Source organism: Misgurnus anguillicaudatus, chromosome 5 (genome assembly GCF_027580225.2).
Source record: "Misgurnus anguillicaudatus chromosome 5, ASM2758022v2, whole genome shotgun sequence".
NCBI classification, from domain to species: Eukaryota; Metazoa; Chordata; class Actinopteri; order Cypriniformes; family Cobitidae; genus Misgurnus; species Misgurnus anguillicaudatus.
In genome coordinates, this window is record NC_073341.2 from 9,910,325 (window position 1) to 9,927,542 (window position 17,218).

At 38.0% G+C, this 17,218-nt stretch overlaps 1 protein-coding gene across 2 annotated transcripts in view; it reads right to left on the reverse strand.

Moving 5' to 3' along the window:
- Positions 1-346: 346 nt before the first annotated feature.
- Positions 347-17,218, reverse strand: part of bmp1a (bone morphogenetic protein 1a) — an 89,748-nt gene continuing 72,876 nt past the window's right edge. For both annotated transcript variants that reach the window (XM_055167360.2, XM_055167361.2), the window contains exons 15-20: positions 16,482-16,662; positions 16,268-16,393; positions 14,010-14,137; positions 12,874-13,087; positions 9,580-9,830; positions 347-4,052 (exon numbers count right to left, since the gene is read on the reverse strand). In XM_055167360.2, coding sequence (XP_055023335.2) covers positions 3,915-4,052; positions 9,580-9,830; positions 12,874-13,087; positions 14,010-14,137; positions 16,268-16,393; positions 16,482-16,662 — 1,038 coding nt within the window. In that variant the 3' untranslated portion in view covers positions 347-3,914. The remainder of the gene's footprint in view (positions 4,053-9,579; positions 9,831-12,873; positions 13,088-14,009; positions 14,138-16,267; positions 16,394-16,481; positions 16,663-17,218) is intronic.

Below are 17,218 nucleotides of genomic sequence, written 5' to 3' on the forward strand. Positions count from 1 at the left end.
TTACGAGTTGGCTAATTTATATGAATTCCTACGACGTTAATCGTGCAAAAACATATGATCATCATAAACCCCACCCCAATGTCACAGGGGTCAAGGAAATCTTACAAAAATGCATACGAATTGCAATGGAAAAGTGTTGAATTGACTTGTTATTTATTTTGCTTGTTATCAGAAATAATCTACTCTAGAAGGACTCGTTGTTATTGATTCTATGCGGAAGTCTACCGGAAGTTATGCTTGGACCCCATTAGCCGTATGTTTATGTTGTTACAGCTGAAACCATCTATATTTAGGCTTTTATTCGTCTGATTCCTAAGTCTACAAGACAAAACGCGACATGAAACACTTCAAAATGAAAATAACATTTTATGAAATAGATGCACTTGTTAAACACTATGTGCAATACATAGGTGAAAATTAGCTATACAATATAAATAAATTGCATCTTTTGTTTGCAATTACACATAGCCTTATTTCTCATCAAGTTATCTACGGTTTAGTGAACTTTGAATACATTAATACATATTTACATACATACATATGATAATGCATAAACATGTACCAAGTCTCGTGGGAATGTTAATCAGAGTGAATTGGTCAAGCATACGCTTTTATGCTGAGGTAACATTTGAAATTTGTGCTAAAACATCGTTTGAAGTTTGCGTTTCCCACTTTCTCCCAAACACTGACACTTTATTTCTAACAGAAAACAACAGGGGCAATAAAAACATTAATAATGCTAAAGCTAATGTGCTTTGATTAGCAAAATGTACAAGTGCTCACTACTCTAAACAGCTATGCTAGTATGCATATTCAAATACAGAGAGGCTAAAATGGGTAAAGAAGATAATAAAACAGCTTAAAGAACCAAAATACAATTCGGTTGATCATTTGAGCAAATAGTAAAGTGGCACAGATCTCCATCTTTATTAACTTTCAGACATGTAAATAGAGCAACTTGTCTGGTCAAGAGCACAGCAAACGTGGCTTGAGGCTCATAAATCACATAAACCTTTTAAAACATCCTTTAAAAACCTAAATCCTCATCATTTGCCTTTCTGGATTTGACATAACCAAGCCAAACTGTAACCGAATCCTGAAACGCTATGATTCGACGGGTAAGAACAAGTGAATGATCTGAACCTGAGATTATAAGAGCTTTAGGTAAATCCACAAAGGCAAACAGGTGTGAAATGACATCATAGGATGAAAAGAGTGCCTGAAGCGAAAAAGACAAAGGCAAGGACTTCTCCACCAGACAGAGGTAATGTCGACCATAGGCTACTTCACAAACATAAACATGGATCACGTGGATCTTTACCCACACACAATACACTTCATGCTATTCAGCACTATTCTGCCAGGATTTAAGCTGAAACAACTCTCAGTCTGACATTAGACATCAATGGTAAAAGAGTGATTTCACGAGACCGACCACATGCGTGTGGCATAGGGCTCAGTTGCAATAGCACCATGAGCTACAGTATTCACAGAAATTACTCTTTTACGTCGAATCGGTTTTGCCTTCAACATCATTTTTAGTTAAAGCAATGTCTACATGCAGCTTTAAACGTGAAATTCACATTCATATCATACTGGCCAGAAAAGCTGTGACATTACACGGTATAGGTGAAGAGCTGTGTGGCGCTTTCACCAGGGTAGATGTATAAAAATGAGGCTGCGAAAGATTGTACAGTCGTGATAGATAATCATCAAGTTGAAGAAAAATATCTTCAAGCAGACAGGAAAACAAAACCTGTCATTGGGACACTGTTACTTTTTATAAATGTCTTAGCATTTACCACTTAGGTACACACTGAAAAACGCGAAAAGTTTGATTGATTTAAAAAGTTACTTCAATTGGTAACAACAACAACAACAAAAAATGGTTATGTTTCACATTATATAAAAAAATGTAGTTGAATAAACTTACATTTTTTAGGTGTAACCAATTAAAGTAACTTTTTAACTTGAACCAACTTTTCACTTTTTATAGTGCAAATATGTATCTGAGGTACCAATATGTACCGAGCCCCTAAGGTGACATTGGTGTAAAAAAAATCTTAAGTTTAGTTTCATGTGCTCACGTGAAACTTTCATGTGCAGAATTTTTTTAAAGTTTAGTTTCGCATGCTCACGTGAGACCTTTGTGCGCGCACGTGAAACTATCGCGTGTGCACGTGAAAGTTTCTAAACTAAACACGGTAGTTTCACTTGCGCATACGAAACAAAACGCGGTAGTTTCACGTGAGCACGCGATAGTTTCACGTGAGCACGCGATAGTTTCACGTGCGCACGCAAAACTAAACTTTATTTAATATTTGCTCCATGTCCCCTTAGGGGCTCCGTAAATATGTACATTTTAGGTACACTGTAAAAAATGAAAAGTTGAATCAACTTAAAAAATTACTTAAATTGGAAGTTTTTCAACTTAGTATTTTCACTTAATTTTTCACTAATAAAAACAATTTTTAGGTGTTACCAACTGAAGTATTTTTTTAAGTTGATTTAAGTTTTTTTACAGTGTACTAATACGCACCTCTTAGGTATGAAGGTGTAGTTTTATAAAGGGTACTGTCCCAGTGACCGATTCTGTAATTTTGTTGTAAAATTGTGTGGAAATTGTGCTTCAATACGACAGATTAAATATACTTTATCTCTCCATTTACAATCTACCCTGACCAAGATCCATACACCCACACTGTAAAAATGATTTGTTGATTCAACTTAAAAAAAGTGGGTTACCTGGTTGCCTTAAAATTTTTGTTTTAGTTAAATCAAAACAATTGTTGTGACAACTCGTAAATTTAAGCAGAATCAACTCTAGGGTAAACCAGGTTTCTTACTTTTTAAAGTTGAACCAATTTTTTTTACAGTGCAGATTTCATTTCATGACATGTTAGTTACACAATGGACAACAGAGTATAACATTTTAGCGTCGGACTGTGACCAATACATGTAAATAACTATATGGTTTAAAAGAGGGAAGTACAGCATTTATAGGATCAGGACCTGGAAGATGTCTGTACTTGAACGGATATTTCTTTCACAATAACTTTTCTTCTTTTTGGCAAAAGTAATAAACAGCCAGACGTGGGGCATGTTTTGTTTATTAGACTTTTAATATAATATCTGTGTCCTAGAGTACGATTATATTGGGCAGGGGACCTTTTGGATTACTGGCCAGGAATAATTGTATCACAGATGCTGGTGCCATTACATCCACATTTCCTCTTTGTGTACTGCTTATATCTTTGACATACACTGTACAGTGTCATTCATGTGCTGTATATGAAAACAGCCCAGTATGGCCAACAAGGCAAGCAATGCCAATAACATGCCAGTCGTTCCCCACAGTGCAGTGGTAATCTTGTTTCAAGGTTTTAAAACCTGTGAGGAATGCCCTACTCTGTTCTTCAACCCTATCCCACTGTTGTATAGATGACTGGCTTGATGAAGGTTTGGCTGCTTGGTTGTCCTGCAGGAGGTCCTCAGTGTATTCGTGTTCGTCGCTCTTGGCTCATTAAAGAAAAAACGCGGAAAGGGTTCCATGGGGTGATCCGCCCACCCTACCCACCCTCACATACCATAATTCCCTTTGTTTTTGCCCGTTATCCCTAAAGTATCCATCAACTGAATACATTCCACCCCCTCCCCATCTTGCCCCAAACGTAATAATTAAAATTCAAAAGGTAAAAACAAGGTCTACTGCGGAATGGCTTTACTCCTCACAGTAAGTAGGGGATGCCAGAGCCCCTTTGATCTGCTGAGGTGCGGTTGGCGTTCTTGCGGCTGGTCCGTCGAGTCTGGGTGTTCTTGGCGGCCGGGGGGCTCCGAGCGATGGCCGAGACCCTCCCCCTGGGGCCCTTTCGCTTCCCCCTGGGCCCTGCACGGCCCCTCCCGGCCACTAGGGGTCACTTCTTACGGGAGTGAAGTGTGTCCTGAAACTTGGTGCTTGTGTAACGCACATGGAAGCCCTTCTTGTTGATGGTGTCGTCTGAGCGGAATTTGATGACAATGGAGTCGCCAGCAGAATAGATCTCTTCTGGAGGCTGAAAAATCCAAAAAGACAAAGTCAGGTAACAAGCTACTCAGAATTTGAAGAGTTTAGAAATGCTTTATGAGCATTTCTTTTATCAGGCTCTTATGTTTAGGTTGAGTAATTTCACTTTTATGGCAACAAAAGGTTTATTGAAATGTCTTTCACAAATCATTTCATTGGTATTTAACAAATTTGTCTGTTTTTTTGCAAAATCCTCTAAGTGCTCGAAAAAAGTCCCCAGACACTTTTCACTGCCCTGTCTGAATATAGGTGAAAGGCCCTTATATAACCTTTTTAACCAGGTAAGAAAACTTTATCCACAATGTCGTTCATTCAGTTCTTCTTCTGTACACTTAGAGGACTTTGCTAAAAAAATCATTGTGGCGCTTAACGGATTCTAACAACAAAGCTGTATTTCTGAATGGCCTGGGCCCGGGATTAAGCGGATTTCAATCCAAAGTATTTGATGAAAGTGTAATATGTGCCGAGGTGCCGTTTAGAGGCTTTTCCATCTGAGTTCTTCATTTATAGTTAAGGTTAACGTCGCAATTTACACTGAGGTTTTCTAAATTGGCTATATTTAAAAATGAATATGTATCAGATTAAGAAGCAGCAGAAAAATAAGTTTTAATGTTGAAGGAATAGATCACCAAAAAAAGTCTTGTAAAATTCTTTCTCCTGCCATTCCAGATGTATATGACTTCCAATCTTCAGGTAAACACAAATAAATTATTTAATATATTAACATTCTGCAAGTATTTTCCTGTCTATTTTGCATTTAAATGCCATCATGTTCTTTATATGGTACTCAAAATGGTGAAACTTCAAAAAGCACATCCATCCATCATCCAAATGACTTCAAAGGTTTAATACTGTATGTCCTCTCCTCTGAAGTGAAACTAGACATTTCTGAGTGAAAACGTTAAAAATGTGCATCTTATTTAGCGGAACTGATATATAAACAAGCAGATACGTGCTCTGAATTTAAAGTATGGCAGCATATTGATAACGCCAAGGAGAGTCCTAACATTAAATCATAAGAAGTTTGATTTGCCTTTATCGAAGTGCCACCATGGAGCGATATAAAAACATAACATGACAGCATTTTAAAGGTGCCAAGGAATGCATTAAAATAATTTGTTAAATTGTTCTCTGATATCTACATAGAAAGTATGTGACTTTGTTAAATGCAAAAATTATCCAGAGATGGTTTTACATGTCCATTTACAACCCTAGGACAATTATTACCTGACTTGAAAGGATCATAAATAATAATATTGAGCTCTGCTCTGATTGGCTGTTTACCAGCTCCTCAAGTAGCTCTGTGTGTGTGTAAACCGAGGGGCAACCTTATGATCTCTGTGGTGAAGCCAATATGGAAGTGACTTAAACTGCAATTCATCAACTGGCCGCTTGAGGCTGGCTCCAAAAGGGAGTCAATTCCCATAGACCCCCATGTTAAAATGCCCAACTTTACAGTAGAAAATAATATGTTTACAGCCTGGTACAAAAATAGTTTTTTTTTGTCTATATAGCTAATTTTGCCTTTCATGACAACTGTGAGGGAGGTGAATTTTTTTGTAACTCATCCGTTTAAATTATATTAAGCTTTAAAGTTCTGCATAATTAAGGGCGTGGCCACTTGAGTAACGGTTGAACAGCCACTGCTGTCACTAGAGTCGAGCTAGGTGGGCATGGTTTCAGCAACCAGCCACCTCAGCTTCACCCACGTCCCGCCTCTTTACCCATTTTCGGATATCCACGAGTGATTCACGGCCAAGATGGCGACGGCAGACACCGCCTACTTCAAAAACGATCTTCACAAACCAATGGGTGACGTCACGGACACTACGTCTATATTTGTCAGATGAAGATATGGAATTTGAGGAATAATCAATTGTTTGGAGATTGTTAATGGACGTTTCTGAGTGGTAAGTTTGTGCTAGCATATAGCATTAACTAGCATATAGCACTAACTCAACAGTCACAACTTTGTTTTTAGCATTGTAACATCATTGTAATTAATTTAGTAAGTAATTTAATGTTGGGGCCAACTGTATTGGTTTTTCCTCATGGTCCTGCATGTAGACACAAGACAGAAGCTTAAGCCTAAATGGCACTTATTGTTTCATTTTTAATTACTTAACCGCTCTGGGGTAGCACACTTTTTTTTAAATAATTTGATTGTGACACAGTGTGTGACTCTTCTCTGACCAAAACCAAATGGGTTCTTTTAAGTTGTGACAGCCTAATGGCACAGTACATTAAAATCAATGTTGCTCCAGGGAGACATTCCCTGCTGTTAGTGAATTGTCAGTTGCTGTGGATTAAAAGCATATGCTAAACGGCATGTAACCAAAACATAATTGAGATGAATGTATACTGCTTAACATCCATGCTGTTCGCATCAAACAAATCTCTTGGTCAATAAACAGCTTGCTCCCAAAAGCAGAACCGGTATCAGACATTAACATCTGATACAGCTCCTCAGAAGCTAAGCTACTTCTTATTGAACCAAAGTAAATGAAATCATACAGCCAAACGTACACCTTCTCTCTCTTTCACCGGAAATTAGATTTCACACCTGTACCATGCCGAAATCACCAGTCTGATGCACATATTAATGGCCAGGGAACTGCATTGTGTTAAGGTGTTTTTAAATGCAACCAGGGCATACAGTATGGGCCAATGAGAACGCTAGGGGGCCCCGCCGTCATCACTTTTCAGTTTTTTTTGTAAACGCTTCAATTACTAAGACTGTAGTGAAATTTGAAGTAAATTAATATAAAACTACTGCAAACTGCATTATGTCTTAAAGGACAAGTTCGGTATTTTACACTTAAAGCCCTGTTTTCAGATTGTTTATGATGAAATAGAACGGTTTTGACTGAAATTTGAACATATTATGCTGGCCCGAGAATTTTCGGGGGTTTGTTGTATCACCTCTCACCTCTACAATGGCTGTATAGGTGCACAGGAACAATCCTTCTTAAAATGCATTAAACCTTTATTTACAAAGACGTGAAACTCACCGAGCGGCCAGGGGCGTTCACCGACATGCCCACACAAAAATCACTGCAAAAGATGCTTTCCAACAGATTTTATCGTAGTTTTGTCCAACTCCATTGACATGTATTAGATGTGCTGTGAGGTACGATATTACTCCGCGCCGGAAACATTGTTTGTATTCTTGCAATTGGCAATGGCGGATTAGCGCCACCACCTGGGCTGGAGTGTCTATTATTCAAGCTCTCAACAGAACAATATACGGGTGTGAGGCGTTTGGAAAAATAAGTCCACAAGTGTACAACGAATGCTAAAACACCTGTTGGAAAGCATCTTTTGCAGCGATTTTTGTGTGAGCACATCAGTGAACACCCCCGACCACTCGGTGAGTTTCACGTATTTGAAAAACGAAAGTTTAATGCATTTTAGGAAGGATTGTTCCTGTGCACCTATGCAGCCATTGTAGAGGAGGGAGGTGATACAACAAACACCCGAAAATTCTCGGACCAGCTTCATATGTCCAAATTTCAGTCAAAACCGTTCTATTTCATCATAAACAATCTGAAAACAGGACTTTAAGTGTAAAATACCGAACTTGTCCTTTAAATAAAATGAAGGCTCTTTAAAAAAGCAGCGTGCAAACATGACCTAGATGCAATGTTTTATATATTTGGCAGGTACCTGGTGGTTTTAATTAGATTGTGTGGGTAAAATGGGTATGGGTGGGCAGGCAAAATTTTGGTTTGGGATCAGTTAGGTGGGTTTCATAGAGTTACATTATAAAAGTTAAGTTAAAACCAAAATGTGCATGTACTTCCAATGTTGTGCAATCCTGATGCTTGCATATGCCGTACTGTCCATATTCATTTTTTTAGTGATCTCCTAAAAATGAGTCACGGAAATGTTTTCTGCTTTACCAAAAATGGCATAATAATCATTTTTTGCTTCTCAATTCGCATGCACTTAGTTTAGTCGAGTGAAATGCTCTGTCGAGCACTGTAAAATGAAATACATTTTTATTTAGCCACATATTATGCTATGACTACAACCCTAACGTCAAAAAATCTAAAAGAAGGGGCCCAAAATTCTGTCTGGCATACCTCCCTTGAAACTGTTCATTGCACCTCTGAGTATTAGTGATGCTTGCCTCAGTTAACAACATTAATGAAAAAAACATGATTGTCAAACGCCAGTCTGTGAACGCAATAATAATAACAATCCCACATTTAGGAAGGTTGCGTTTAAGTCATTCCAACGAGAGGGAGCAAAATCGTTTTTTTTTTACACCTGGTTGCATAAAATTGGTTTTTATAATTGAAACATTTGCTTCTGGTCATTCTGATGGTATGGACTAAAAACTATAAAAAGTTAATCCTAGTAAACAGGAACATTTAGTAAAGTGGTTGGTGCTAATGTGTCCACAGTTAATTAAGGATAAACTAAACTATTACGACTGCATGTGCACTCTAATACGGTGGTGTTTGAATACAACCCATTCAATCCAATACGGTTCATTCTAATCACATCTAAAATAACTAAAAAGTTACTAAGGACAATGTTTACTATATTGTGTAACTTTTTAATGTCACTTAGGGTGTTTTCGCATCTGTAGTTCGGTACTTTTTTAGCAGTTTTGGTTCCATTTCACACCAATCTGATTGCTCTGATCCACACCAGTTGAAACAACCAAAATTCTGTCATGTGATAAGAGCAACATCACTCATTGGCCACATGTATTTGAACGTATTTCCTAAACTGCTTCCTGATTGGTCAGAATCAACGTGCGCGAAATTCCAACGGAACCCCCGGAAGTAAATAAAAAGAAGGATAATACAGCAGACACCATGGACAGATAACTGCACGCTGTAATTATGTCTCCGTGGTTGTTATACATAGTTTGTATACAGCACTCTAGACAAACTGTTCATTTTCAGAATGAATCGCGGATGCGGATTGAAAACAACGTTTTAATGCACTACAAACAGCGAGTATGTCCGCGATTTGTCATTGTGCTAATATTGCTAATAGAAACGGTCAACAAACACTTCCTCATCCGATAATGCACTGCGCAGATGACTACGGCAGCTGGTTTAGTCCAAAATGCGAGTACTTTTGCAGTTAGGTCGGTTAGATCTCGGATCGTGTTCTCACCACAAACAAACCGTACTAGAGTTCGTTTGAAAGCATACCAAGACCACCTCTTCCGCTTGTTTGGTCCGCTTTTGGTGCGCACCAGAGTTCGATTGCTGCATTCTCACCTGCCCAAACGAACCGCACCAATTGAGCAATCGAACTCTGGTACGATTCAATCGAACTAAACAAGGCAGGTGTGAAATTGGGACTTTATGCAAAGTCCATTTCAAGTCTTCTGAAGTTTGCGTGTTCCTTTATGTAAATTTGAAGGGTCAACTATGATTTTAATTTGATGTTAAAGGAGGACCTTTGCTTTAAAGTTGTTACAACCATTTCTGACATGAAATGTAGGAACTTCTTCATAACGAATACTTTACAGTAGTAAATCTGTGCCTTACCCCTGATCCACAGTAGCGGCCCAGTCTGGGCGACTTGACATCCGCCCCGTCAAACAGCTCCATGTAATCATAGCCACAATCAGCCTCCTCCTCAATTTCAAAGGTCTGGAAGATGAGCTCCACTCCATAACCCTTCTCTGCTGAGATCACCCACTGGCAGTCCGATGCTCCAGGGTAGTTATTATCCCCAAACTGGGCGTGTGAGTAAAGGTCTTTAGTTTTGACCTCCGCTTTCAGACGGCCTCCACACTCTGGAAAAAACAGAGGAAATGAACTGACACGGCATCTCGGACATCGCCAAAGATCACTGCACATCAGTCATATACACTTTTACAAAACTGCTGCTGGGGGTGTAACTTTTCCTATAACACACTGTGTTTAATACCCTACGTTTAATATTATATGTACTAATTATTGTATAAGATATTATACTGTATGTACTAATATATTGTATAAGGAATATGGATAGTGCCAGCATGCTGATAAAAAGTGCTTAAAAATTAGGTTTTTGTAATGTAATGCAATAACATGAAAACTTTTCAAAGTGTGTTTTAAATATCAAGATACTTTTTGGACCCCATTGTACATGCCACTGGATTTATATACTGGGTTATATATTAATGTGCTATTTCTGCAACAAATCATAATAAAGTGATGAAAACATGTTATCCTTAAAGGAACAGTATGTAAGAAATTTATATCAATTAATCATAAAATGGCCCTGATATGTCACTAGATCATTTTGATTTCAAATACTTATATCACTGACAACAGTGGTCTGTCCAGGATATTGTCATTTAAAAAGTCGAGTTGCCCCCCTTAACTGATGTTTATGTTGTCATGTTGTTTATTGGCCACCAGTTGTGTGATTGCAGTACCAGTTTTAGCCACAAGCTTTGGGATTGCAATACCAGTTTTGGCCACAATCCTACATACTGTTCCTTTAATGTAAATGATCAGATAATCATCAATATAATATCAATATATTCAGGAAATAAAATCAACAATCATTGTAATTATTATAAGGTCTTTAACCTCCTAATGCGGCTTTCACGTAGGAAGCGGTGTGCGCTGCGATCGCCGCTTGTGCTCTGCTGGCCAGACCCGAGTATAAACTCTTCGTCCATTTTGTTTGGACGCCTCGTTTCCATTGGCCGCGCGGGTAATCGTCACAGAGCGCAGCGCAAAAGTTAAACTATTTTGAACTTTGACCGTGGCGTGAGCGCAAGCTGCGCCCGCGCCTTGCTTGACGCAACAACAAACCGCCCTCGCGCGGCGCAAGCCATTGAAATGAATGAGTTTCATAGCGCAGCGCGTCCTATGTGAAAGCCGCATAAGACCCGAGCTTTGGTTTGACTTATTTTCAGATTTCTTCCAGCTACTTGGGGTTAGGAAGAACCAATAAATATAATAACCAATTTTTTTCTTTGAACATGAAGCAGTGTAAGTGTCCACGTGTGTGTACAACAGGTTCCAGTTGCACAAATTAAGTATTACGGTGCAAACAATAAAAAATGTGATGTTCACGTATGTGAACCTTAGGAGGTTAATAATCAAGTTCAGATTATCTAGAAAAATAACTGTTTATAATGACAACTATTGTAATTATTTATTGAACATTAATCAGGGTTCCCACACCTTAGTTAACTTTAAATTCAAGGACCTTTCAAGGACTTTCCAGGTCCAATACCCTCAAATTCAAGGACTTAATTGTGGGGATACATTTCAAGTGAAAGCAAGGTTACATCGTGTTACCTTTTAAGATACATTGTTACAGTTCCCTTTCGAGGGAACTCGCGCTGCGTCACTATGGTGAAAATTTGGGGACACCGCAGGGGTAAGTCTGAATGTGTATATCAAATTCAACCAATGGTGAGGCTTAATGACAAAGACAGGGTGATGTGGGAGCCAGGAAGTATATCGCTATCTGAAATATTGTCAAAGACGGCGTTACAGGGTCGCAGGAAGTATGACAAGGGAGACGCAGCGTCTCATTCCCTTCTCAGGGAACAACAGTTACATACGTAACCACAGACGTTTTCATGTGTCAAACACAACTATGCAAAAAGCATTTTGGTATGAATCAACATTCACATACGGAAGATATAAGCGTTTAAAGTGAACAGTTTAAAAAGTCTAGAAATTTTATGATATTATCCTACACTACACAGGGAATAATGTTTTTTTTTCTAGAAAACTTCTTGCATAAAATAGATTCAAGCACTTAAGTTTCAATGACCTGTATCTTTGTATATTTTCCAAAACTTCCCAGGGCCTTGAATATTTTACCCAGATTTAAAAACTTTCAAGGATTTCAAGGACCCGTGGGAACCCTCATTAATGTCTTTTATTAAAGGGCACCTATTGTGCCTATTTTTAAGATGTACTGTAAGTCTTGCCCAAAATAAATCTGTGAAGTTTCTGCTCAAAATGTAATTATTATTTATTTCATTTTGAGAGAATATTTGGGGGATAATTGCAAAATTTCAATGAGGTGTAACTGGTCTGTGTCAATTGGTGTAACTAGTACTTTAAAAAAAATAGAAATAACTAATTAATTATATTTTAAAATATTTTTTTATGATTACACTCACATGCCATCAAGGTGGACAAAATATTTAATATTTCTCATTCTTTGGTGCAATTGGCGGTTACACCATTTGACATTTTCAGGTCCATTCAGTCTTAACTTTCATGAAAATGGTGCAAATGTAATTTTTTATTGCAAAAAATCAACATAAATACAATATGCGCACTGAAATAAACCTGATGCATGCTTTTCAAACAAGTTTTTTGAATTTCTCATCTTGCCAAACCATTTTTGTCACTGACCCACGTACCTTTGAGGTACTAATATGCACTTTCTGGAACCAATATGTACCTCTCAGGTACTAATATATGAACTCTTTAGATGCAAAGGTGTACTTTTTAAAGCAACACTATGTAGTTGTTTACCTTTAAATAATGTCTTTAAAATTATTTCAGTGATAGAACAACTTTTAACTGGACAAATTGTACTGTTGCTGCAACCTGAGCAGCCTCCTAGCTGCTACAAGCACACTCTGAAAGTGGCAGTGGAGGGTATGAAACACAGCCCGCCCCTCCCCCTGCCTGCAGAAGAGTGTCTGATATCAGGCACTGTTGCGCTTTTCAACCACATGGGGGAGCTGTAAGTCATTTTTACATGGAAACTACATAGTGTTGCTTTAAAAGGTGACATCTAGGGACCATTTTTATGGTCAGTTTATGACAGTATATATTTAAAAAAATCAAACAAAACTATGTGTTGCTCACCTGCAGTATGGGAAGCCTCGAAGCCTTTCTTCTGCACAGAGTTATCAGAGAAGAAACGTATAAACATCTTGTTGCCGTTGGATAAGATTGGTGGAGGTTTCTTTGTGCCACAGTAGCGGCCGAGGCTGGGCGCCTTCCCATCCCGACCGTCGTAAATCTCAATGTGGTCGTAAGCACATTCTAAATGAGGCTCCATGTCGATTTCATTAAAAGCCTAAAAGACAAGTATAACTATAACTACAGGATATAATAATTATGGTTTAACATATATTATGTAAGCAATAAGGTACGAGAGGCTGTGCTGTATCGTGAATAAGTAACAGCTGAAGGGCGTTGTTAGGCACGACGCGAAGCGGAGTGCCTGCAACCCCTTCAGCCATTACTTATTCATGATACAGCACTTGCCTCGAGTACCTTATTGCTTTTATAAAACGGTTACTACACAATATTAAAGTAAAAAAAAATGAGTGCAACTTTCATGAACTTAAATCAATAAAAGCATTCCTTCCGCTAGAAAAAATAGTCCCTGACTGCGAACAACAACATGAAAGCTCAAATTAAAACAACAAACTGTGCTCAGACTTTGTCTCATTATATGTTTATGTGTTGCTAAGGGCGCAGTGATATTACATAGAACCGTTGGGTGAAGCGGTCATAGCAGTGTTTTATTGTGAATAAAGCACACCTATTGACCAATCAGAATCAAGGATTGGAACTAACCGCTTTATAAAATAATATAAATATTAAACTATATTACTATATTACTGTAATATTTAAGACTAATAGTAAATGTGAAAACAAAATTGACAATATTTACATCTCAGTTCTTCTTGTAAACAATTTGCACATTTGTCCGCATAATATTCGATTATAATACAATTTTAAAACTGAAATAAATCCAATCAATCGGTGATAAATAAATGCTGCCCTATATATTTTCAGATCACAGAGATCAGATGATGTCATGTTCCTCTTTCTGTTCGTATGCAATGCTGCATTTTTGGTAGCTAAATTTCGTTCATTACTATCTATTACAGTCATTGTCGTTTCTCTTTAGATTTACATTTCAGAGAGAGAGAGAGAGAGAAAAATAAAGAAAGAGAGCAGTGTAATGTGGTTGTGTGTAAATGACATACTATTTTAATCCGGTGTCCTGGTGTAGTGGAGAGAGCCCAGGTGCAGGCTTTCTTACTGGGGTATTTATCTGGCCAGTTGGGGCTGGTGATGGTCCCACTCACACTGTTCACAGTGTGATCACAGCCGGCTGCAAAAGACACCTCCGACAGTCAATAACACGTGGTTCGGATACACACACAAATAGAGCTCTCATCGTACGAGCAAATTGTTGTTTTCGGCGTGCATTTCCAAACCCTTTCACGCACATCATTTGTCTTGCTCTTTTCTCTCTACCACTGCCTCCGTCTTTCTTTTTCTGTCTTTTCTAAAAATATCCAGAAGCTTGTTAGTGTCAGTGAGCTGAAATCGATGGTAAAGCTTTTCGAGCCGTCTTGAGCTAAAAGGTTAAATGAAACAATAAGACTGCCGACGCATATTCAGACAGCAACACGAAGCCGAGAACATCCAGACATAAAGGGATTCTGCAGAATTTCATGAAATACAGAAATACCACATTTTTTAAGGATTATATCACCTTTTGGAATTTCGACACAAAATTTCCATTCTCCAATGTTTGGCAACTGAGCCAAGTACGTGTGGCTTTCTCCTGATCATAAAACAGCTCATTTAAGCACTGAATGTGCCATAAGCTAATATATAGTCACCTGTGAACAGAAGCAGCTTTGAAGAATCGTAAGCTGCGGTCACACTAGACTTGCATGCGAGTATTTGTTGGACGTTGCTGTGGGGAATGGGGAAGGGGCAGCTCATCAATATGATCTTTGGCTTCGCCCATTTGTGCTTTCGGTAGAGCAAAAGGTCACACAGTGACATACAGGTTTTGTACTGGTCAAAACGCACCACTTGATATAAAATCAGACCTGGGACCTGCCAAATATCATCGCATGAGCTTGCCCTTTCGGTCTGACTGATCTGCACGAATATGAATATAAGTCAATGAAACGAAAAGTCTAGAGTACCTTTGGTAACATCAAAATCCCTTTAGAGAAGTGGTGTTAGACGGCCATGTTTGCAACTCCTTTGTGCAGTTATTTCAGTCATGCAACACTAAAGTCCTATCTACTTGAATTGGGAAAGACATCTCTAAAATCACTATTCAACAACATATTTCTGACCAACAATTAAACTTGATCAAAATGTACCACAACTTTTGTTTTTTAAGCTCAAATAATGCAAATATAAAGCAATAAGCCCCAAGAAGCAGTGGGTTACCAGTGCATTTTTTTAACATTTTTGTTAAACCCCCTTAGCAGTTATAAAATGCACTGTAACACCACTGCTTCGCGGGGCTTATTGCTTTTATAAAACAGTTACTTCATATGCATAGCAGGATTTTATAGAATAAAACACAAATAAGTTGTAATTATATTAGTACAAATATTACTCTTCCGCCAAACAAAGTAGTTCCTCAGAATCAACTTTGACTTTAACTTTTGATATATATGTGTGATATACATGTGACCCTGGACCACAAAACAAAAGTCATAAGTCGCGCGAGTATACAGTATTTGTAGCAATAGCGAACAATTCATCATAAGGGTCAAAATCATAATTTTTATGCCAAAAATCATTAGGACACCAACTTCTTATGTTCTTCTTCTTATGTGAATTTCATCCATTCACTTAAAATGTTACCTAATAACTTATTTGTGCTTACATTCAAAAGTGACATTAAAAAAATGATTGTCAGCGAATGACAAATTAAAAAGTATAATTTAACTCCATGGTCACTTTCAGGCTCTCCTGATTTTGCCAAGTGGTTAATGTCCTCAGGGCAATATTATGTTGACCCTGGGACAACATTTCAATCAGCCAATCAGATTTCAGAAATAAGATTATAGTTTGTTTTAAGTTTAAGCTTACAACCAAGATTAGCTGTTTCTAGACCATTGTGTCACTTATCATGTCCCTCTGATTTTAGGGTTTGGTTATGGTTAGGTTAGGGGTTTGGGGTAGGTTTAGGTTTTATTTAGAAAAATGTTGTCCTAGGGTCAACACAATATGTTGCCCTGAGGACATCAACCACTTGGCAAAATCAGTTCGTGCGTCACTTTCAGCTATCATTGTATAGAAAAACTATTTTTAGTTTGCATTGTGTTCCTATAAAACTATAACAACATTCAATACAGACCAAATAGCTACTTTTGGGACAACTTTTTTTATCTACCAAACCCTTTTTTTAAACATTGCTGTGTTTTTACCACACGCATCCACTCAGATTTCTAGACATACTGTAACAAAAAATGATATCTCTCACCTTCTTTGCAGTCGTGTTTATTCTCATGCAGTACGAAGCCACTTCGACACTGACAACTGTAGCTGCCAAAAGTATTGACGCATTCATGCTGACAACCGCCGTTTTCCTTTGAGCACTCGTCTTTATCTGCAGGGAGAGCAGCCGTAAAACACACTTACATAGACAAACATCATCATCTAAACTCACTTACTCATACACACACACAGGCGCTCACCTGAGAAAAACTGAGCCTTGAAGCCTTTTTTGGAAACAGTGTTGTCAGATTTGAACTCGATGCGCATGTTGTTGTATTGGGAGGTGATGGCCTCCGGTTTCTCAGCTCCGCAGAACTTCCCATGCAGCCTGGAGTCGGCAGACAAACCGCTCCTCACCTCAACAAAATCATACTTGCACACCTATACAAGAGAGAGTAAACTTGAGTCATGTATCAGTATCCGTTTGAGAATTTGAAAGTTCAGCCAACTTTGGATGCGTTTAAAGCCTTTTATCAAAATGTACTCTTGTATTACATCACTTCAAACTTACTCCACATTTAAAATGAATTTTAGCTGACGTAACCAAACCCTCTTGATTTTTAATCTCACTTCCAAATGCACACTTTAACCATAACATCAATCATGGATGATAAAATCAAGTCCTGCCTCTACATTTCTTTTCTGCCTTAATAACATGCATAAAGAGAAATCATTTATTGTTACTATGCTGTTTTGTATAATGTACACAATAAAGAAACAGTTCACCCCAAAATGAAAATGTGTCCATATTTACTCAACCTTAAGCCATTCTAGCCATTTTTATGCTTTCTTTATTTGTTCAGCCAAACACAGTCAGAGTTATATGAAATAATATCTCGGCTCCTTTCAGCTTTTAAATGGGATTGGATAGTGCCCCAATTTAAAGCTGCAATAAGTGCATCCATCCATCCATCCAAAAACAAATTGGTAACACTTT